At 35.5% G+C, this 22665-nt stretch overlaps 1 protein-coding gene across 1 annotated transcript in view; it reads left to right on the top strand.

Moving 5' to 3' along the window:
* Positions 1-1703: 1703 nt before the first annotated feature.
* The window catches only part of LOC115439013 (tenascin-X-like), a 27162-nt gene continuing 6200 nt past the window's right edge, over positions 1704-22665 (top strand). The window contains exons 1-35 of the mRNA XM_030162906.1: positions 1704-1771; positions 1897-1939; positions 2420-2590; positions 2760-2981; positions 3183-3282; positions 3431-3657; positions 3992-4237; positions 4992-5249; positions 5524-5781; positions 6190-6447; positions 6722-6979; positions 7252-7509; positions 7917-8174; positions 8449-8706; positions 8979-9236; positions 9704-9961; positions 10236-10493; positions 10761-11018; positions 11481-11738; positions 12202-12459; positions 12925-13182; positions 13649-13906; positions 14375-14632; positions 15097-15354; positions 15821-16078; positions 16545-16802; positions 17271-17528; positions 17993-18250; positions 18525-18782; positions 19249-19506; positions 19730-19987; positions 20456-20713; positions 21300-21557; positions 21761-22018; positions 22493-22665. The exon at positions 22493-22665 is cut by the window's right edge and continues 85 nt beyond it. Of these exons, the coding sequence (XP_030018766.1) occupies positions 1906-1939; positions 2420-2590; positions 2760-2981; positions 3183-3282; positions 3431-3657; positions 3992-4237; positions 4992-5249; positions 5524-5781; positions 6190-6447; positions 6722-6979; positions 7252-7509; positions 7917-8174; positions 8449-8706; positions 8979-9236; positions 9704-9961; positions 10236-10493; positions 10761-11018; positions 11481-11738; positions 12202-12459; positions 12925-13182; positions 13649-13906; positions 14375-14632; positions 15097-15354; positions 15821-16078; positions 16545-16802; positions 17271-17528; positions 17993-18250; positions 18525-18782; positions 19249-19506; positions 19730-19987; positions 20456-20713; positions 21300-21557; positions 21761-22018; positions 22493-22665 (8139 nt within the window). The 5' untranslated portion in view covers positions 1704-1771; positions 1897-1905. The remainder of the gene's footprint in view (positions 1772-1896; positions 1940-2419; positions 2591-2759; positions 2982-3182; positions 3283-3430; positions 3658-3991; positions 4238-4991; positions 5250-5523; positions 5782-6189; positions 6448-6721; positions 6980-7251; positions 7510-7916; positions 8175-8448; positions 8707-8978; positions 9237-9703; positions 9962-10235; positions 10494-10760; positions 11019-11480; positions 11739-12201; positions 12460-12924; positions 13183-13648; positions 13907-14374; positions 14633-15096; positions 15355-15820; positions 16079-16544; positions 16803-17270; positions 17529-17992; positions 18251-18524; positions 18783-19248; positions 19507-19729; positions 19988-20455; positions 20714-21299; positions 21558-21760; positions 22019-22492) is intronic.

The following is a 22665-nucleotide window of genomic DNA, read 5'->3' as shown; positions in this document are numbered from 1 at the left end:
GCTGCCTAATACCTTTGCATAGTACTGTATGTTTCACTAATCTTTCATTTTAACTAATGCTGAAACCTCTCTTTCTCCAGTGGCATCTTGTGGTCCTCCTGGCATACCTCTTCATGGAAGAAGCAGAGTTGGGGCTAATGCCTCATTGCAGTAAGTAGCTGATAGGGGTGAGCAGGGATTAACGTCCCTGTACAGGTCCAGATGTACAGCCTTTTCTGACCACAAGAGGCAGTAGGGCTCAGCAAGTGCAGCACAAACCTTTTTATTTATTTTTTTTTGTCAATAGTTTCTGTCTGACATAAAAATAATACACATACACACACAGACAAGGCTGGGATGGAGGTGGGAGGTTACAGAGCTTACATTTGTACAATTTGTTACACAAAAAAGTACAGGACCATCAAATTAATATATATTTTTTTAAGCAAACAAGATTTGACAGTGTCCCATGGCCCTGGTGTTTTAAATTCATTGGGAGAGTTCAAAAACAGTGAGGCCTGTTCCATAGAAAGGAGATCCAGAAAGTCCCTGTACCAGTTGTCTGTACTGAAACAGTTGTATTTGTGTTCCTTCCAGTTAATCATTATTATGCACTTTGTTGATAAGAATCCCAGTGACAGTATTTTGTCCGTTGTATTTGATTTTACCTTTTGGCTTCTGATTCCCAGTAGGCATTCCACTGGGCATAAAACAGAAAGGAAATTTTTCAACAACAGCACTCCAAAATAACTTCACAGCTTCGCATTGCCACAGCATATGCATTAGTGTGCCTTCTGCCCCACAACCATGCCAGCACAAACTTGATTTTTCCTTATTCATTATATTTTGTATATAGGGTGTGATATAAGCTCAATGTAATAATTTAAGCTGTGTAATTTTATACCTGACACATTTCGATTCATTGGGCAGCACAAACCTTTTAACAGAGAGGGAGAATGAGCTTCAAAGGTTTAGGAGAAATAACAGCAAAAATTATTATCTTTTTTTCTTTCAAAACAAACAAACAAAAAAGCATCAGACAAGATGAATGAAAAATTGCCTTGGAGATCTGATCTTAGAAACTTCTCTTCATCTTCACTGTTTTCTTGATTGTATAAGGAATGCAGAAGATAATGTTTTGATAAATCACTTGGTAAAAGTTAGAAAAATCTTTTTGAACTCACCATAAAAATAGTTCTAGGCCTTTAAGGGTTAAGGGGGATTCAGAGCAGTGTGAGCGTTATTTCTTAGAGACCAACTTTCTGAAGCAGCACTGATTTCATTGTGATTTTATGCATGGATTGCAGGATTATTTAAAAAAAAACCAACAACACTGTGTTAGGGTGGTTAGAGATTGAGACAGATATATGGTTAGAGATAAGATTGGATTCCAGTGGATCCTCAATTTGTGCTTGAAAATAAAATAATAAAGAAAATAAAGTCATTCAGTGGCATTGATGAAACTAAAAGTAAAAGTTCATTAGTAAAAGTAGATTATTACTTTTACTTGTGAGAAGCAATTACTGCCGAGCATCATGACACTATTAGAGATAAGCACACAGAATTAACCACATTGGGTTCAGGCTGCATTCTGTGTTTCAAAAACAAAAAATGATAGACAATAAATCAGTAGGATTTTACTTCCTGATTCCAGAACTGTCATCTGATAATGTCTTTGCCTTCCACCCCTTTGAGCCTCTGACACTTAGCAACGGTGAGCGCTAGCAAACATTCAGCAGACAAGGGCTTGTCAGTCCTGTATTTTTCAGAGGAAATAAATCAAAACGTTATGGTAAGTAGAAAGAATGATTGTATTACATTTTACGGACATGTATTAGACTTTTGTGAATTTGTTAACTTTGTGAATGTTTGCACATTTGTTTGTATGAATATCTTTTGAATTTCATGTTTTTAAAGGTCTAACACATGGGTTCTAGGCTGATCATCTTTGTGCTTGCAGGTTTGTGCATATTCACTAATTGTTTTTTTTTTTGTTTTTTTGTTTTTTAAACTGAACACTCATTTCTAGGCTGAAACAAGAATTAAGTTATTCTGCAGTGGAAAAATTGTCTAGTCTTTAAATGCCGTGACTCAGTGGAGCATTCGACATAACACAACACAGCTTAGGCAATGTGACATGACAGCAGATAGCAAGCACTTACAATTTTATGATTTATATGATTTTACATATGAAACTTGTAAAATGCGTAACAGAATTAACCACACACATTTCCTTGATAGAATAACTATTAAAAAAAAATTCAAGCAGTTTAATACCTAATGCGGTTTACTGTTGTTGCTAGACATGACAGTAAAATATGTTTTCAATGAGGAAGAAGCTCTAAATACTTACAGTGTTTTTCTCTCAACCCATGTAACTGAATATAAAATGGGGGGCACTTAATTACAAAACACATGATAAAAAATGCATTTGTTGTAGGAGCACTGATGAGTGTTGCGTCTGCACAGACGTATCACTACTACTTGGTAAACATGACCAAGAACTGGACTGAAGCTCAGAGCTTCTGTAGACTGACTTTCGTTGACCTGGCCACCTTACAACGTTCAGCGGATGTCAATGCCGTTAACAGCTTAACATCAGACTACACAGGTGAGTCCTCAACATTGAATTAGTACAGTACGTGACACATACAGTACATCTTGGAAACATGTACATTCATAGAAACAGCAATGGAAAAATCATTTTTTCGTTAAGAAATGAGGAATTCAGTGGTATCTAAAAGAAAATCATTGACATCTATAAACATGTCTGTGAATAGGCAAGGCTTGGATTGGTCTCCACGATGACGTTCTAAACAGTTGGAGATGGTCACTGAGTGACGGCACGTTCTACGGTGAAGGCGAGATGGAGTTTAGAAACTGGCGTTATGGTCAGCCCAGCAATCATAGTGAAGAGCGCTGTGTGGTGCTTTTTGGTAATTACTCTGGCACATGGGGAGACGACTTTTGTCATGAGCAGCATCGATTTGTGTGCTACAATGGTGAGTTGTTCCTTTCTTCATGTTTTAATGTGAGAGTCAAAAAGCAAAATACATCAATGAAGCTTATAATCAAAGCACTGAGTACAGGAGTTCATTTTTTTCCCTTTCACCCACAGACTAACCTAGTTAAGTTAATGATGCCAATAATATACCATATACTTTAACATTTTTTATAACCTCTCTTATCGCATGTATTTCCAGGTTTAGTAAATGGCACTGTGTCCTTAGTAATGGTGAATAGAACTCTGTCTTGGTATGGTGCCCAGAATTACTGCAGGGTGAATTATATCGATCTAGTCAGGTATGTAACCTATAAAAACAAAGTACATTGCTGGATCAACAACACTTTTTTTTTTTTTACCTGTCCAGGTAATTGTGTTTAATTACATCATGTTTGTTGTGTCTGTTGTGCTCATCCTCCTCTTATGCTCTTCCTCTTACCTGTTCAGTATAAGAAACCAGACAGAAAATGACCTCGTTACACACATTAGTGGTGAGGATGTCTGGATTGGTCTGTACCGAAAAAAAGTGTGGTCAGATGGCTCAGTCTCCTTATTTCGGAACTGGGCCAGTGGGGAACCAAACCCTGCAGGCAAGGAATGCATCACCACATTATTAGGAAGGTGGTCAGAAGATAGCTGCTCTGGCAGATACCCATTCATCTGTTACACACCAAGTAAGGCCATTTTTTACTCTTTTTTTTTAATATATAAAAAGACAATACAGTATCTTAGCAAACATTTATTCCTAAGTAAGCTTTGAAATTCACTTTCAAACCAGATCCACATTTTCAAGAAACTGCTGTTCTGTTGTAGAAGCTGTATGCTGTTTGTAGGGTATATGAAAGGGATGAAACTTTATTTATTAACATAATTTTAATAGAGGTGTATTAATAATGTATATAATACAATAGGTACAAGATTTTCTATTCAGTTTAGGTGAGAATAAATAAATATTAAAACAGTTCTTTTTATTTCTGTGTGTTATATATGTTGCTGTCTTTGTTTCAGTTCAGAACTTTACATCAATAGCACAAAGTGAGACCCATGTAAATCTACAGTGGTATAAAGTCGACGTTAATGACTTCTTCTTGCTGCTGTTTAACGGTACACTGGCAAACATCAGTGCATCAGTTGGAAATGGAACAGTAACTCACACTGTGTCATCTCTCACTCCTGCATCTCAATACTCATTCACACTCTTCATTTCATATAATGGGTTTGTCAGCAGTGGAGCAAGCATCACAGCAGTCACTGGTAAGGTGGTGTACTTTTTATGAGGAGTAACATGAAACTTTGACAATAGAAGGAAATAAAGAAATAACATGAAACTTTGACAACATGTAACTTTGACAATAGAAGGAAATAAAGAAGTAACATATAACTTTGACAATAGAAGGACATAAAGAAGTAACATGTAACTGTGACAACAGAAGGAAATAAAGATATAACATGTAACTTTGACAATAGAAGGAAAGAAAAATGCCAGCTAAACAGCGACTGGAAGAAAAAGAAAACTTGAGTGAACTTGAAGTCAAGTGTGCATAGTTGGGTCAGCAATCAGGAAAGTTGCAATGCATGGCAAAAATATCAGCACAAATAATGTTGTATGTGCAAATGAAAGAACTCTGAAATTAAAGAATGGTTTAATCTGCAAAAGTTCACAAAAAAATCTCTGTATGTTGCCAGGACAAGCATACTTTGAATATAGAATTAGACTACATTAGTAAGAAAAAGGCTGACAAGTGCAAAGTTTGCATTGTACTATGACGCCACCTGTGGGTTTATGTTGGTAAATAGGGACAGAAGCAAGTAGTAGTAAATGGCCCTGCTTTATAACTAAATTCAAACTTGGATTTACTGTATGTTGAAAGGTAATATATTCTGACATACCCCAAGGAAAAGAATTATTATATGTGTATGGCTTGGCATATTACTCGCATGAGGCCAAACTTTGATTTTTTTTTTTTTTTTTTTTTTTTTTTTTTTTTTTTTTTTTTTACTTTTTCAGCTCCACAGAACTCTGATAGCTTCACATCAACAGCACAAAATGAGACCAGTATCACTCTGCAGTGGAATGGAATCAACAACAGAATTTACTTCACACTGTACATTGATCATATACAAGGAACCACTGTTGGAGCAGATGGAGGTGGAACAATAACTCACACAGTGTCATCTCTCACTCCTGGATCTAAATACACGTTCAGTCTCTTCTCTGTGTTTGAGAACGTCAGAAGCAGTGGAATAAGTATCACAGCAGTCACTGGTAAGGAATATTCTAATTAAGTAAGATACCTTCTGCCAATTCATTTAGCCACTACATTCTGTTTAATTTCTAAATTGGTTTGTAATAATTGTATTATTATTATATAAGCAGAAAATAAACTTACTGTCACTTCATCATTATTTTTCCTGTTGTAAACACCTGATTGTAGATAATGAATTATGCAAAAAATACATGTGAAAGAGTAAACAATCTCAGTCATTTCCAGGAAATTGTGTCCTGTTAAGATTGATTAAATTTTTTTTTCCTTTTTCAGCCCCTAGGAATGCACTAAACCTAAGAACAACAGGACAAGATGAGACCAGTATCACTCTGCAGTGGAATAAAATCAACAACAACACCAGCTTCATTCTCCAGTTTGATGGTACACAGACAAACATCAGTGCACCAGTTGGAGGTGGAACAGTAACTCACACAGTGTCATCTCTCACTGCTGGATCTAAATACACATTCACTCTCTTCTCTGTGTTTGAGAACGTCAGAAGTAGTGGAATAAGCATCACCACAGTTACAGGTAAGAAACAGTATTGTTTTAAAATGATTCAAGCTGTGCTGCATGAAAATTAGGACTCATGAAAAGGTGTAATACATATATTAATGCTGTGGGCATCACAAACAATCATAACTTAACATTTATTCAGGGCACCCACAATGATGAAACCACCAACCTGTCATTTAAGTCTAAAACACTAGTTTTTAGCAACAATTTGAGCACTGATAATTTCCACATTATAGTGGGGACAATTACTAAATTGTAAGTGCAATTATCAACAGTGATAATGTAGTGATATTTTAATTGACTCCTCTGATTTGACAAGGGTATGAGTGTTATACTCATAGTTCATATAACTGAGCCACTGTTTACTACTGTAAAAATTATGTTAATGAAAAAAGGATGAACATGTTTTGTTTTTTGTCTAAGCTCCTCAGAATGCAGTAAACCTAACAACAACAGGACAAGATGAGACCAGTATCACTTTACAGTGGAATAAAGTCAACATCAACACCAGCTTCATTCTCCAGTTTGATGGTACACAGACAAACATCAGTGCACCAGTTGGAGGTGGAGCAGTAACTCACACAGTGTCATCTCTCAGTGCTGGATCTAAATACACATTCACTCTCTTCTCTGTGTTTGAAAACATCCAAAGCAGTGGAATAAGCATCACAGCAGTTACTGGTAAGGAATGTTCTAATTCAGTAAAATACACTATGGGTATTCATTTAACAATTACATTCTGGTTTAATTTGGAAAATGGTATGTAATAATTATTTTGCTGTTGCAATATAAGCAAAAGAATAAATAACTGGTAATTGTACCTTATTTTCTCAGTTTTTTCTTGATCATAAATTATACATAATTAAAATAATAGATATTAAATACATAAAAATCATAGTAAATCCCAGACAGTTGTGTCCAGTTAAGGTTAATAAAACTTTTTGTTGTTTTCAAGCCCCTAGGAATGCAGTAAACCTAACAACAACGGGACAAAATGAGACCAGTATCACTCTACAGTGGAATACAGTCAACATCAACACCAGCTTCATTCTCCAGTTTGATGGTACACAGGCAATCATCAGTGCACCAGTTGGAGGTGGAGCAGTAACTCACACAGTGTCATCTCTCACTGCTGCATCTAAATACACATTCACTCTCTTCTCTGTGTTTGAGAACGTCAGAAGCAGTGGAATAAGTATCACAGCAGTCACTGGTAAGGAATATTCTAATTAAGTAAAATACTTTCTGTCAATTCATTTAGCCACTACATTCTGTTTAGTTTCTAAATTGGTTTATAATAATTGTATTATTATTATGTAAGCACAAAATCAACTTACTGTTACTTCGTCGTTATTTTTTCTGTTCTAAACACCTGATTGTAGATAATGAATTATGCAAAAAATACATATGAAAGACAAAACAATCTCAGTCATTTCCAGGAAATTGTGTCCTGTTAAGATTGATTACATTTTTTTCCTTTTTCAGCCCCTAGGAATGGACAAAACCTAAGAACAGCAGGACAAGATGAGACCAGTATCACTTTACAGTGGAATAAAGTCAACATCAACACCAGCTTCATTCTCCAGTTTGATGGTACACAGACAAACATCAGTGCACCAGTTGGAGGTGGAACAGTAACTCACACAGTGTCATCTCTCACTGCTGGATCTAAATACACATTCACTCTCTTCTCTGTGTTTGAGAACGTCAGAAGTAGTGGAATAAGCATCACCACAGTTACAGGTAAGAAACAGTATTGTTTTAAAATGATTCAAGCTGTGCTGCATGAAAATTAGGACTCATGAAAAGGTGTAATACATATATTAATGCTGTGGGCATCACAAACAATCATAACTTAACATTTATTCAGGGCACCCACAATGATGAAACCACCAACCTGTCATTTAAGTCTAAAACACTAGTTTTAGCAACAATTTGAGCACTGATAATTTCCACATTATAGTGGGGACAATTACTAAATTGTAAGTGCAATTATCAACAGTGATAATGTAGTGATATTTTAATTGACTCCTCTGATTTGACAAGGGTATGAGTGTTATACTCATAGTTCATATAACTGAGCCACTGTTTACTACTGTAAAAATTATGTTAATGAAAAAAGGATGAACATGTTTTGTTTTTTGTCTAAGCTCCTCAGAATGCAGTAAACCTAACAACAACAGGACAAGATGAGACCAGTATCACTTTACAGTGGAATAAAGTCAACATCAACACCAGCTTCATTCTCCAGTTTGATGGTACACAGACAAACATCAGTGCACCAGTTGGAGGTGGAGCAGTAACTCACACAGTGTCATCTCTCAGTGCTGGATCTAAATACACATTCACTCTCTTCTCTGTGTTTGAAAACATCCAAAGCAGTGGAATAAGCATCACAGCAGTTACTGGTAAGGAATGTTCTAATTCAGTAAAATACACTATGGGTATTCATTTAACAATTACATTCTGGTTTAATTTGGAAAATGGTATGTAATAATTATTTTGCTGTTGCAATATAAGCAAAAGAATAAATAACTGGTAATTGTACCTTATTTTCTCAGTTTTTTCTTGATCATAAATTATACATAATTAAAATAATAGATATTAAATACATAAAAATCATAGTAAATCCCAGACAGTTGTGTCCAGTTAAGGTTAATAAAACTTTTTGTTGTTTTCAAGCCCCTAGGAATGCAGTAAACCTAACAACAACGGGACAAAATGAGACCAGTATCACTCTACAGTGGAATACAGTCAACATCAACACCAGCTTCATTCTCCAGTTTGATGGTACACAGGCAATCATCAGTGCACCAGTTGGAGGTGGAGCAGTAACTCACACAGTGTCATCTCTCACTGCTGCATCTAAATACACATTCACTCTCTTCTCTGTGTTTGAGAACGTCAGAAGCAGTGGAATAAGTATCACAGCAGTCACTGGTAAGGAATATTCTAATTAAGTAAAATACTTTCTGTCAATTCATTTAGCCACTACATTCTGTTTAGTTTCTAAATTGGTTTATAATAATTGTATTATTATTATGTAAGCACAAAATCAACTTACTGTTACTTCGTCGTTATTTTTTCTGTTCTAAACACCTGATTGTAGATAATGAATTATGCAAAAAATACATATGAAAGACAAAACAATCTCAGTCATTTCCAGGAAATTGTGTCCTGTTAAGATTGATTACATTTTTTTCCTTTTTCAGCCCCTAGGAATGGACAAAACCTAAGAACAGCAGGACAAGATGAGACCAGTATCACTTTACAGTGGAATAAAGTCAACATCAACACCAGCTTCATTCTCCAGTTTGATGGTACACAGACAAACATCAGTGCACCAGTTGGAGGTGGAACAGTAACTCACACAGTGTCATCTCTCGCTGCTGCATCCAAATACACATTCACTCTCTTCTCTGTGTTTGAGAACGTCAGAAGCAGTGGAATAAGCATCACCGCAGTTACTGGTAAGAAACAGTATTGTTTTAAAGTTATTCAAGCTGTACTGCATTACAATTGGGACTCATGAAAAGGTGTAATACATATTTTAATGCTGAGGGCATCACAAACAATCATAACTAAAACATTCATTAAGGGCACCTACACTGATGACACCACTAACCTGTTATTTAAGTGTAAAACAGTAGTTTTTAGCATCAATTTGAGCACAGATCATTTCCACTTTATAGTGGAGACAATTTCTGAATTGCAGGTGTAATTATCAACAGTGATAATGTATTGATATTTGAATTGATTTCTCTGATTTTTCTCTTATGGTATGAGTGTTATACTCTTGGTTCATATCACGTAGCCACTGTTTACTGCAGTAATTATTATGTTAATGTTAAAAGGATGAACAGAATCACCTTAAAGAATAAATGAAGTTTATTATAATTCGAGGAACTCACTCATTGTGTTTTGTTTTTTGTCCAAGCTCCTCAGAATGCAGTAAACCTAACAACAACAGGACAAGATGAGACCACTATCACTCTACAGTGGAATAAAGTCAACATCAACACCAGCTTCATTCTCCAGTTTGATGGTACACAGACAAACATCAGTGCACCAGTTGGAGGTGGAGCAGTAACTCACACAATGTCATCTCTCACTGCTGGATCTAAATACACATTCACTCTCTTCTCGTTGTTTGAGAACATCCGAAGCAGTGGAATAAGCATCACAGCAGTCACTGGTAAGGAATGTTCTAATTCAGTAAAATACACTATGGGTATTCATTTAGCAATTACATTCTGGTTTAATTTGGTAAATGGTATGTAATAATTATTTTGTTGTTGCAATATAAGCAAAAGAATAAATAACTGGTAGTTGTACCTTATTTTCTCAGTGTTTTCATGATCATAAATTATACATAATTGAAATAATAGATCTTATATACATAAAAATCATAGTAAATCCCAGACAATTGTGTCCAGTTAAGGTTAATAAATCTTTTTTTTGTTTTCAAGCCCCTAGGAATGCAGTTAATCTAACAACAACAAGACAAAATGAGACCAGCATCACTCTACAGTGGAATAAAGTCAACATCAACACCAGCTTCATTCTCCAGTTTGATGGTACACAGACAATCATCAGTGCACCAGTTGGAGGTGGAACAATAACTCACACAGTGTCATCTCTCACTGCTGCATCTAAATACACATTCACTCTCTTCTCTGTGTTTGAGAATGTCAGAAGCAGTGGAATAAGTGTCACAGCAGTCACTGGTAAGGAATATTCTAATTAAGTAAGATACCTTCTGTCAATTCATTTAGCCACTACATTCTGTTTAATTTCTAAATTGGTTTGTAATAATTGTATTATTGTTATATAAGCAGAAAATCAACTTACTGTTACTTTGTCATTATTTTTTCTGTTCTAAACAGCTGATTATAGGTAATGAATTATGCAAAAAATACATGTGAAAGACAAAACAGTCATTTCCAGGAAATTGTGTCCTGTTAAGATTGATTACATTTTTTTTCCTTTTTCAGCCCCTAGGAATGGACAAAACCTAAGAACAACAGGACAAGATGAGACCAGTATCACTTTGCAGTGGAATAAAATCAACAACAACACCAGCTTCATTCTCCAGTTTGATGGTACACAGACAAACATCAGTGCACCAGCTGGAGGTGGAGCAGTAACTCACACAGTGTCATTTCTTACTGCTAGAACTAAATACACATTCACTCTCTTCTCGCTGTTTGAGAACATCCGAAGCAGTGGAATAAGCATCACAGCAGTTACTGGTAAGAGACAGTATTGTTTTAAAATGATCCAAATTGTTTTGCATAAAAATTCTGAAAAGGTGTAATACATATTTTAATGCTGAGGGCATCACAAAAAAAGTTTCTTACCTCAATATTTTTTGAAAGCATCCACAATGATGACACCTCTAACATTTCACTGACTTGGAAAACAGTAGATTTGACAACAATTTGAGCACAAATTCTACATTACATTGAGAACAAATACTAAATTGTAAGTGTGATTACTTATAGTGATAATATATTGCTATCTTAGTGTGCTCCTCTAGTTTGACTATGGTATGAGTATTATACTCATAGTATAGTTATGATTCATGTAACTTGGCCATTATTTACTCAAGTAAAAATGATCTTAATATTAAACCTCTGAACATAATCACCTTAAAGATCATGTAGATTTTGTTATAGTTGGATGAGCTAAGTTGTTGTTTTTTCTTTCTTAAGCTCCTCTGAATGCAGTAAACCTAACAACAACAGGACAAGATGAGACCAGTATCACTTTACAGTGGAATAAAGTCGGCATTAACAACAGCTTCATTCTCCAGTTTGATGGTACACAGACAAACATCAGTGCACCAGTTGGAGGTGGAGCAGTAACTCACACAGTGTCATCTCTCACTGCTGCATCTAAATACACATTCACTCTCTTCTCTGTGTTTGAGAACGTCAGAAGTAGTGGAATAAGCATCACCACAGTTACAGGTAAGAAACAGTATTGTTTTAAAATGATTCAAGCTGTACTGCATGAAAATTAGGTCTTATGAAAAGGTGTAATACATATTTTAATGCTGTGAGCATCACAAACAATCATAACTTAACATTTATTCAGGGCACCCACAATGATGAAACCACTAACCTGTCATTTAAGTCTAAAACACTAGTTTTTAGCAACAATTTGAGCACTGATAATTTCCACATTATAGTGGGGACAATTACTAAATTGTAAGTGCAATTATCAACAGTGATAATGTAGTGATATTTTAATTGACTCCTCTGATTTGACAAGGGTATGAGTGTTATACTCATAGTTCATATAACTGAGCCACTGTTTACTACTGTAAAAATTATGTTAATGATAAAAGGATGAACATAATCACCTTAAAGTCTAAATGAAGTTCATTATAATTGGAAGAACTGACTTATTGTGGTTTGTTTTTTGTCTAAGCTCCTCAGAATGCAGTAAACCTAACAACAACAGGACAAGATGAGACCAGTATCACTTTACAGTGGAATAAAGTCAACATGAACACCAGCTTCAGTCTCCAGTTTGATGGTACACAGGCAATCATCAGTGCACCAGTTGGAGGTGGAGCAGTAACTCACACAGTGTCATCTCTCACTGCTGCATCTAAATACACATTCACTCTCTTCTCTGTGTTTGAGAACGTCAGAAGTAGTGGAATAAGCATCACAGCAGTCACTGGTAAGAGACGTTATTGTTTTAAAGTGATTCAAACTGTATTGCATTAAAATTTTGAAAAGCTGTAATACATATTTTAATGTTGAGTACATCACAATAACAGCCTCATACCTCAATATTTATTGAAAGCATCCACAATGATGACACCACTAACCTGTCATTGACTTCTAAAACAGTATTTTTTTGTCAAGTTGAGCACAAATCAGTACTATATTACAGTGGGGACAATGACTAAATTGTAAGTCTAATCACCTCCAGTGATAATATATTGATATCTTAATGGACTCCTCTCATTTTCCTATGGCATGAGTATTGTACTCATATTATTGTCATGATTCATATGACTAAGACACTGTTTACTCAAGTAAAAATTATCTTAATGTTAAACCTCAAAACATAATCCCCCTAAAGATCAAGTAGGTTTTGTTATAGTTGGAGGAACTAAGCCACTGGGTTTTTCTGTCTAAGCTCCTCAGAATGCAGTAAACCTAACAACAAAAGGACAAGATGAGACCAGTATCACTCTACAGTGGAATAAAGTCAACATCAACACCAGCTTCATTCTCCAGTTTGATGGTACACAGACAAACATCAGTGCACCAGTTGGAGGTGGAGCAGTAACTTATACAGTGTCATCTCTCACTGCTGCATCTAAATACATATTCACTCTCTTCTCTGTGTTTGAGAACGTCAGAAGCAGTGGAATAAGCATCACAGCAGTTACTGGTAAGAAACAGTATTGCTTTAAAGTGATTCAAGCTGTACTGCATTACAATTGGGACTCATGAAAAGGTGTAATACATATTTTAATGCTGAGGGCATCACAAATAATCATAACTAAACATTCATTAAGGGTACTTGCATTGATGACACCACTAACCTGTTATTTAAGTGTAAAACAGTAGTTTTTAGCATCAATTTGAGCACTGATCATTTCCACTTTATAGTGGAGACAATTTCTGAATTGTTGGTGTAATTATCAACAGTGATAATGTATTGATATTTGAATTGATTTCTCTCATTTTTCTCTTATGGTATGAGTGTTATACTCTTGGTTCATATCACGTAGCCACTGTTTACCGCAGTAATTATTATGTTAATGTTAAAAGGATGAACAGAATCACCTTAGAGTATAAATAGATTTTATTATAATTCGAGGAACTCACTCATTGTGTTTTGTTTTTTGTCTAAGCTCCTCAGAATGCAGTAAACCTAACAACAACAGGACAAGATGAGACCAGTATCACTTTACAGTGGAATAAAGTCAACATGAACACCAGCTTCATTCTCCAGTTTGATGGTACACAGACAAACATCAGTGCAACAGTTGGAGGTGGAGCAGTAACTCATACAGTGTCATCTCTCACTGCTGCATCTAAATACACATTCACTCTCTTCTCTGTGTTTGAGAACGTCAGAAGCAGTGGAATAAGCATCACCACAGTTACAGGTAAGAAACAGTATTGTTTTAAAGTGATTCAAGCTGTACTGCATTAAAATTAGGACTCATGAAAAGGCGTAATACATATTTTAATGTTGAGGGCATCACAAACAATCATAACTAAACATTTATTAAGGGCACCTACAGTGATGACACCACTAACCTGTCATTTAAGTGTAAAACAGTAGTTTTTAGCATGAATTTGAGCACAGATCATTTCCACATTATAGTGGGGACAATTTCTGAATCGTTGGTGTAATTATCAACAGTGATAATGTATTGATATTTGAATTGATTTCTCTCATTTTTCTCTCATGGTATGAGTGTTATACTCATGGTTCATATCACATAGCCACTGTTTACTGCAGTAAAAATTATGTTAATGTTAAAAGGATGAACAGAATCACCGTAAAGTATGAATAGATTTTATTATCACTGGAGGAACTGACTCAGTGTGTTTTGGGGTTTTTTTCTAAGCTCCTCAGAATGCAGTAAACCTAACAACAGCAGGACAAGATGAGACCAGTATCACTCTACAATGGAATAAAGTCAACATCAACACCAGCTTCATTCTCCAGTTTGATGGTACACAGACAAACATCAGTGCCCCAGTTGGAGGTGGAGCAGTAACTCACACAGTGTCATCTCTCACTGCTGCATTTAAATACACATTCACTCTCTTCTCTGTGTTTGAGAACATCAGAAGCAGTGGAATAAGCATCACAGCAGTTACTGGTAAGAGACAGTATTGTTTTAAAGTGATTTAAACTGTTTTGCGTTAAAATTTTGAAAAGGTATAATGCATATTTTAATGCTGAGTACATCACAATAACAGCATCATACCTCAATATTTATTGAAAACATCCACAATGATGACGCCACTAACCTGTCATTGACTTGTAAAACCGTAATTTTTGTCAAGTTGAGCACAAATCAGTACTATATTACAGTGGGGACAATGACTAAATTGTAAGTCTAATCATCTCCAGTGGTAATATATTGATATCTTAATGGACTCCTCTCATTTTTCTATGGTATGAGTATTGTACTCATATTATTGTCATGATTCATATCACTAAGACACTGTTTACTCAAGTAAAAATTATCTTAATGTTAAACCTCTAAACATAATCACCTTAAAGATCGTGTAGGTTTTGTTATAGTTGGAGGAACTAAGCCATTGGGTTTTTCTGTCTAAGCTCCTCAGAATGCAGTAAACCTAACAACAACAGGACAAGATGAGACCAGTATCACTCTACAGTGGAATAAAGTCAACATCAACACCAGCTTCATTCTCCAGTTTGATGGTACACAGACAAACATCAGTGCACCAGTTGGAGGTGGAGCAGTAACTCACACAGTGGCATCTCTCACTGCTGCATCTAAATACACATTCACTCTCTTCTCTGTGTTTGAGAACATCAGAAGCAGTGGAATAAGCATCATCGCAGTTACTGGTAAGAAACAGTATTGCTTTAAAGTGATTCAAGCTGTACTGCATTACAATTGGGACTCATGAAAAGGTGTAATACATATTTTAATGCAGAGGACATCACAAATAATCATAACTAAACATTCATTAAGGGCATCTACAATGATGACACCACTAACCTGTCATTTAAGTGTAAAACAGTAGTTTTTAGCATCAATTTGAGCACTGATCATTTCCACTTTATAGTGGAGACAATTTCTAAATTGTTGGTGTAATTATCAACAGTAATATTGTATTGATATTTAAATTGATTTCTCTCATTTTTCTCCTATGGTATGAGTGTTATACTCATGGTTCATATCACGTAGCCACTGTTTACTGCAGTAAAAATTATGTTAATGTTAAAAGGATGAACAGAATCACCTTAAAGTATAAATAGATTTTATTATAATTCGAGGAACTCACTCATTGTGTTTTGTTTTTTGTCCAAGCTCCTCAGAATGCAGTAAACCTAACAACAAAAGGACAAGATGAGACCAGTATCACTCTACAGTGGAATAAAGTCAACATCAACACCAGCTTCATTCTCCAGTTTGATGGTACACAGACAAACATCAGTGCACCAGTTGGAGGTGGAGCAGTAACTCATACAGTGTCATCTCTCACTGCTGCATCTAAGTACATATTCACTCTCTTCTCTGTGTTTGAGAACGTCAGAAGCAGTGGAATAAGCATCACAGCAGTTACTGGTAAGAAACCGTATTGCTTTAAAGTGATTCAAGCTGTACTGCATTACAATTGGGACTCATGAAAAGGTGTAATACATATTTTAATGCTGAGGGCATCACAAATAATCATAACTAAACATTCATTAAGGGTACTTGCATTGATGACACCACTAACCTGTTATTTAAGTGTAAAACAGTAGTTTTTAGCATCAATTTGAGCACTGATCATTTCCACTTTATAGTGGAGACAATTTCTGAATTGTTGGTGTAATTATCAACAGTGATAATGTATTGATATTTGAATTGATTTCTCTCATTTTTCTCTTATGGTATGAGTGTTATACTCTTGGTTCATATCACGTAGCCACTGTTTACCGCAGTAATTATTATGTTAATGTTAAAAGGATGAACAGAATCACCTTAGAGTATAAATAGATTTTATTATAATTCGAGGAACTCACTCATTGTGTTTTGTTTTTTGTCTAAGCTCCTCAGAATGCAGTAAACCTAACAACAACAGGACAAGATGAGACCAGTATCACTTTACAGTGGAATAAAGTCAACATGAACACCAGCTTCATTCTCCAGTTTGATGGTACACAGACAAACATCAGTGCAACAGTTGGAGGTGGAGCAGTAACTCATACAGTGTCATCTCTCACTGCTGCATCTAAATACACATTCACTCTCTTCTCTGTGTTTGAGAACGTCAGAAGCAGTGGAATAAGCATCACCACAGTTACAGGTAAGAAACAGTATTGTTTTAAAGTGATTCAAGCTGTACTGCATTAAAATTAGGACTCATGAAAAGGCGTAATACATATTTTAATGTTGAGGGCATCACAAACAATCATAACTAAACATTTATTAAGGGCACCTACAGTGATGACACCACTAACCTGTCATTTAAGTGTAAAACAGTAGTTTTTAGCATGAATTTGAGCACAGATCATTTCCACATTATAGTGGGGACAATTTCTGAATCGTTGGTGTAATTATCAACAGTGATAATGTATTGATATTTGAATTGATTTCTCTCATTTTTCTCTCATGGTATGAGTGTTATACTCATGGTTCATATCACATAGCCACTGTTTACTGCAGTAAAAATTATGTTAATGTTAAAAGGATGAACAGAATCACCGTAAAGTATGAATAGATTTTATTATCACTGGAGGAACTGACTCAGTGTGTTTTGGGGTTTTTTTCTAAGCTCCTCAGAATGCAGTAAACCTAACAACAGCAGGACAAGATGAGACCAGTATCACTCTACAGTGGAATAAAGTCAACATCAACACCAGCTTCATTCTCCAGTTTGATGGTACACAGACAAACATCAGTGCCCCAGTTGGAGGTGGAGCAGTAACTCACACAGTGTCATCTCTCACTGCTGCATTTAAATACACATTCACTCTCTTCTCTTTGTTTGAGAACATCAGAAGCAGTGGAATAAGCATCACAGCAGTTACTGGTAAGAGACAGTATTGTTTTAAAGTGATTTAAACTGTTTTGCGTTAAAATTTTGAAAAGGTATAATGCATATTTTAATGCTGAGTACATCACAATAACAGCATCATACCTCAATATTTATTGAAAACATCCACAATAATGACGCCACTAACCTGTCATTGACTTGTAAAACCGTAATTTTTGTCAAGTTGAGCACAAATCAGTACTATATTACAGTGGGGACAATGACTAAATTGTAAGTCTAATCATCTCCAGTGGTAATATATTGATATCTTAATGGACTCCTCTCATTTTTCTATGGTATGAGTATTGTACTCATATTATTGTCATGATTCATATGACTAAGACACTGTTTACTCAAGTAAAAATTATCTTAATGTTAAACCTCTAAACATAATCACCTTAAAGATCGTGTAGGTTTTGTTATAGTTGGAGGAACTAAGCCATTGGGTTTTTCTGTCTAAGCTCCTCAGAATGCAGTAAACCTAACAACAACAGGACAAGATGAGACCAGTATCACTCTACAGTGGAATAAAGTCAACATCAACACCAGCTTCATTCTCCAGTTTGATGGTACACAGACAAACATCAGTGCACCAGTTGGAGGTGGAGCAGTAACTCACACAGTGTCATCTCTCACTGCTGGATCTAAATACACATTCACTCTCTTCTCTGTGTTTGAGAACATCAGAAGCAGTGGAATAAGCATCACAGCAGTTACTGGTAAGGAATGTTCTAATTCAGTAAAATACACTATGGGTAATCATTTAACAATTACATTCTGATTTAATTTGGTAAATGGTATGTAATAATTATTTTGTTGTTGCAATATAAGCAAAAGAACAAATAACTGGTCATTCTACCTTGTTTTCTCAGTGTTTTCATGATCATAAATTATACAAAATTGAAATAATTGATCTTAAATACCTGAAAATCATAGTAAATCCCAGGCAGGTGTGTCCAGTTAAGGTTAATAAACCTTTTTGTTGTTTTCAAGCCCCTAGGAATGCAGTTAATCTAACAACAACAGGACAAGATGAGACCAGTATCACTCTACAGTGGAATAAAGTCAACATCAACACCAGCTTCATTCTCCAGTTTGATGGTACACAGACAAACATCAGTGCACCAGTTGGAGGTGGAGCAGTAACTCACACAGTGGCATCTCTCACTGCTGCATCTAAATACACATTCACTCTCTTCTCTGTGTTTGAGAACATCAGAAGCAGTGGAATAAGCATCATCGCAGTTACTGGTAAGAAACAGTATTGCTTTAAAGTGATTCAAGCTGTACTGCATTACAATTGGGACTCATGAAAAGGTGTAATACATATTTTAATGCAGAGGACATCACAAATAATCATAACTAAACATTCATTAAGGGCACCTACAATGATGACACCACTAACCTGTCATTTAAGTGTAAAACAGTAGTTTTTAGCATCAATTTGAGCACTGATCATTTCCACTTTATAGTGGAGACAATTTCTAAATTGTTGGTGTAATTATCAACAGTAATATTGTATTGATATTTAAATTGATTTCTCTCATTTTTCTCCTATGGTATGAGTGTTATACTCATGGTTCATATCACGTAGCCACTGTTTACTGCAGTAAAAATTATGTTAATGTTAAAAGGATGAACAGAATCACCTTAAAGTATAAATAGATTTTATTATAATTCGAGGAACTCACTCATTGTGTTTTGTTTTTTGTCCAAGCTCCTCAGAATGCAGTAAACCTAACAACAAAAGGACAAGATGAGACCAGTATCACTCTACAGTGGAATAAAGTCAACATCAACACCAGCTTCATTCTCCAGTTTGATGGTACACAGACAAACATCAGTGCACCAGTTGGAGGTGGAGCAGTAACTCATACAGTGTCATCTCTCACTGCTGGATCTAAATACACATTCACTCTCTTCTCTGTGTTTGAGAACGTCAGAAGCAGTGGAATAAGCATCACAGCAGTTACTGGTAAGCAATGTTCTAATTCAGTACATTACCCTCTGCCTGTTCATTTAGCGATTATATTTTGATTAATATAATTTTTAACAATCATTTTGTTGTTACATAAGCAGTTATATAAGCAGATCTGGATCATACAATTAGTACATCTACAATACACAAAAGTTTTGGTCATTTCCATGAAATTTCTTTTTAGCATTAATCAGCTGTTTTTTGTTTTTGTTTTTTTCAGTCCCCAACATTCCAGTAAACCTAAGAGCAACAGAACTATTCGAAACCGCTATCGTTTTGCAGTGGAATAAAGTGGATAACAACACCAGCTTCATTCTAAAGTTTGATGGTACACAGACAAACATCAGTGCACCAGTTGGAGGTGGAGCAGTAACTCACACAGTGTCATCTCTCACTGCTGCATCTAAATACACATTCGCTCTCTTCTCTGTGTTTGAAAACATCAGAAGCAGTGGAATAAGCATCACAGCAGTTACTGGTAAGAGACAGTATTGTCTTAAAGTGATCCAAATGTATTGCATAGAACTTCTGAAATGTGAAAAGGTGTAATACATATTTTAATGCTGAGTGGATCATAAAAATAGTTTCACACCTAAATATTTAATGAAATCATCCACAATGATGACACCACTAACCCGTCACTGACTTGTAAAACGGTAGTTTTTGTCAACAAGTTGAGCACAAATCAGTACTATATTACTGTGGGGACAATGACTAAATTGTAAGTCTAATCACCTCCAGTGGTAATATATTGATATCTTAACAGACTCCTGTCATTCTTCTATGGTATGAGTATTATACTCATAGTCATGATTCATGTAACTGAGCCACTGTTTACTCAAGTAAAAATTATCTTAATGTTAAACCTCAAACCATAATCACCTCAAAGATTGTGTAGGTTTTGTTGTAGTTGGAAGAACTAAGTCATTGGGTTTTCCTGTCTAAGCTCCTCAGAATGCAGTAAACCTAACAACAGCAGGACAAGATGAGACCAGTATCACTCTACAGTGGAATAAAGTCAACATCAACACCAGCTTCATTCTCCAGTTTGATGGTACACAGACAAACATCAGTGCCCCAGTTGGAGGTGGAGCAGTAACTCACACAGTGTCATCTCTCACTGCTGGATCTAAATACACATTCACTCTCTTCTCTGTGTTTGAGAACGTCAGAAGCAGTGGAATAAGCATCACAGCAGTCACTGGTAAGGAATGTTCTAATTCAGTAAAATACCTTCTGCCTATTCATTTCACGATTATATTTTGGTTTAATTTGTAAAACTGTGTATAATAATTATTTTGTTGTTGCAATATAAGCAAAATAAGAGGTAAGTGACACTTCTTATTCATTTGATCTATTTTTAACTTGATGACAAATAATGAGTAATCCAAATAATAGATATTAAATACTCAAAAATCACAACAACAGTATCATATATAAATGTTTACTGAAGGCATCCACACTGGTGACACCACTAACCAGTCATTCCAGTGTAAAACAGTATTTCTTTGTCAACAATTTGAACACAGATAATTTCCACATCATAGTGGAGACAATTACTAAATTGTTAGTCTAATAATCAGCAGTGATAGTGGATTGGTATTTTAATTGATTTCTCTCATTTGACAGTGGTATGAGTGTTATACTCATGGTTCATGTCATGTAGCCACTGTTTACTACTGTTAAAAATTATCTTAGTGTTAAAAGGATGAACACAATCACCTTAAAGTATAAATAGATTTTATTATAATTCGAGGAACTGATTCATTGTGTTTTGTTTTTTGTCTAAGCTCCTCAGAATGCGGTAAACCTAACAACAAAAGGACAAGATGAGACCAGTATCACTTTACAGTGGAATAAAGTCAGCATGAACACCAGCTTCATTCTCCAGTTTGATGGTACACAGACAAACATCAGTGCACCAGTTGGAGGTGGAGCAGTAACTCACACAGTGTCATCTCTCACTGCTGGATCTAAATACACATTCACTCTCTTCTCTGTGTTTGAAAACATCAGAAGCAGTGGAATAAGCATCACAGCAGTTACTGGTAAGGAATGTTCTAATTCAGTAAAATACCCTCTGCCTTTAAATTTAGTGATTATAGCGATTGTTGTTGTTACATAAGCAGTTATGTAAGCAGATCTGGATCATACAATTAGTACATCTACAATACACAAAGGTTGTAGTCATTTCCATGAAATTTTTGTCTTTTTAGCCTTAATCAACTGTTTTTTTTTTTTTTTTTTTCAGTCCCCAGCATTCCAGTAAACCTAAGAGCTACAGAACGATTCGAAACAGCTATCATTTTGCAGTGGAATAAAGTGGATAACAACACCAGCTTCATTCTAAAGTTTGATGGTACAGAGACAAACATCAGTGCACCAGTTGGAGTTGGAGCAGTAACTCACACAGTGTCATCTCTCACTGCTGGATCTAAATACACATTCACTCTCTTCTCTGTGTTTGAGAACATCAGAAGCAGTGGAATAAGCATCACAGCAGTTACTGGTAAGAAACAGTATTGTTTTAAAGTGATCTCAACTGTATTGCATAAAAATTCTGACACATGAAAAGGTGTAATACACATTTTAATGCAGAGTACATCACAAAAACAGCTTCATACCCAAATATTTATTGAAACCATCCACAGTGATGACACCACTAACCTGTCATTGACTTGTAAAACAGTAGTTTTTGTCAACAAGTTCAGCACAAATCAGTACTATATTACAGTGGGGACAATGACTAAATTGTAAGTCTAATCACCTCCAGTGATAATATATTGATATCTTAACGAACCCCTGTTATTTTACTATTGTTTGAATATTATACTCATATTATAGTCATGATTCATGTAACTAAGCCACTGTTTACTCAAGTAAAAATTATCCTAATGTTAAACCTCAAAACTTAATCACCTCAAAGATCATGTAGGTTTTGTTATAGTTGGAGGAACTAAGCCATTGGGTTTTTCTGTCTAAGCTCCTCAGAATGCAGTAAACCTAACAACAACAGGACAAGATGAGACCAGTATCACTTTACAGTGGAATAAAGTCAACATCAACACCAGCTTCATTCTCCAGTTTGATGGTACACAGACAAACATCAGTGCACCATTTGGAGGTGGAGCAGTAACTCACACAGTGACATCTCTC

Source organism: Sphaeramia orbicularis, chromosome 18 (genome assembly GCF_902148855.1).
Source record: "Sphaeramia orbicularis chromosome 18, fSphaOr1.1, whole genome shotgun sequence".
NCBI classification, from domain to species: Eukaryota; Metazoa; Chordata; class Actinopteri; order Kurtiformes; family Apogonidae; genus Sphaeramia; species Sphaeramia orbicularis.
This window is presented reverse-complemented; position numbering and strand designations above follow the sequence as displayed.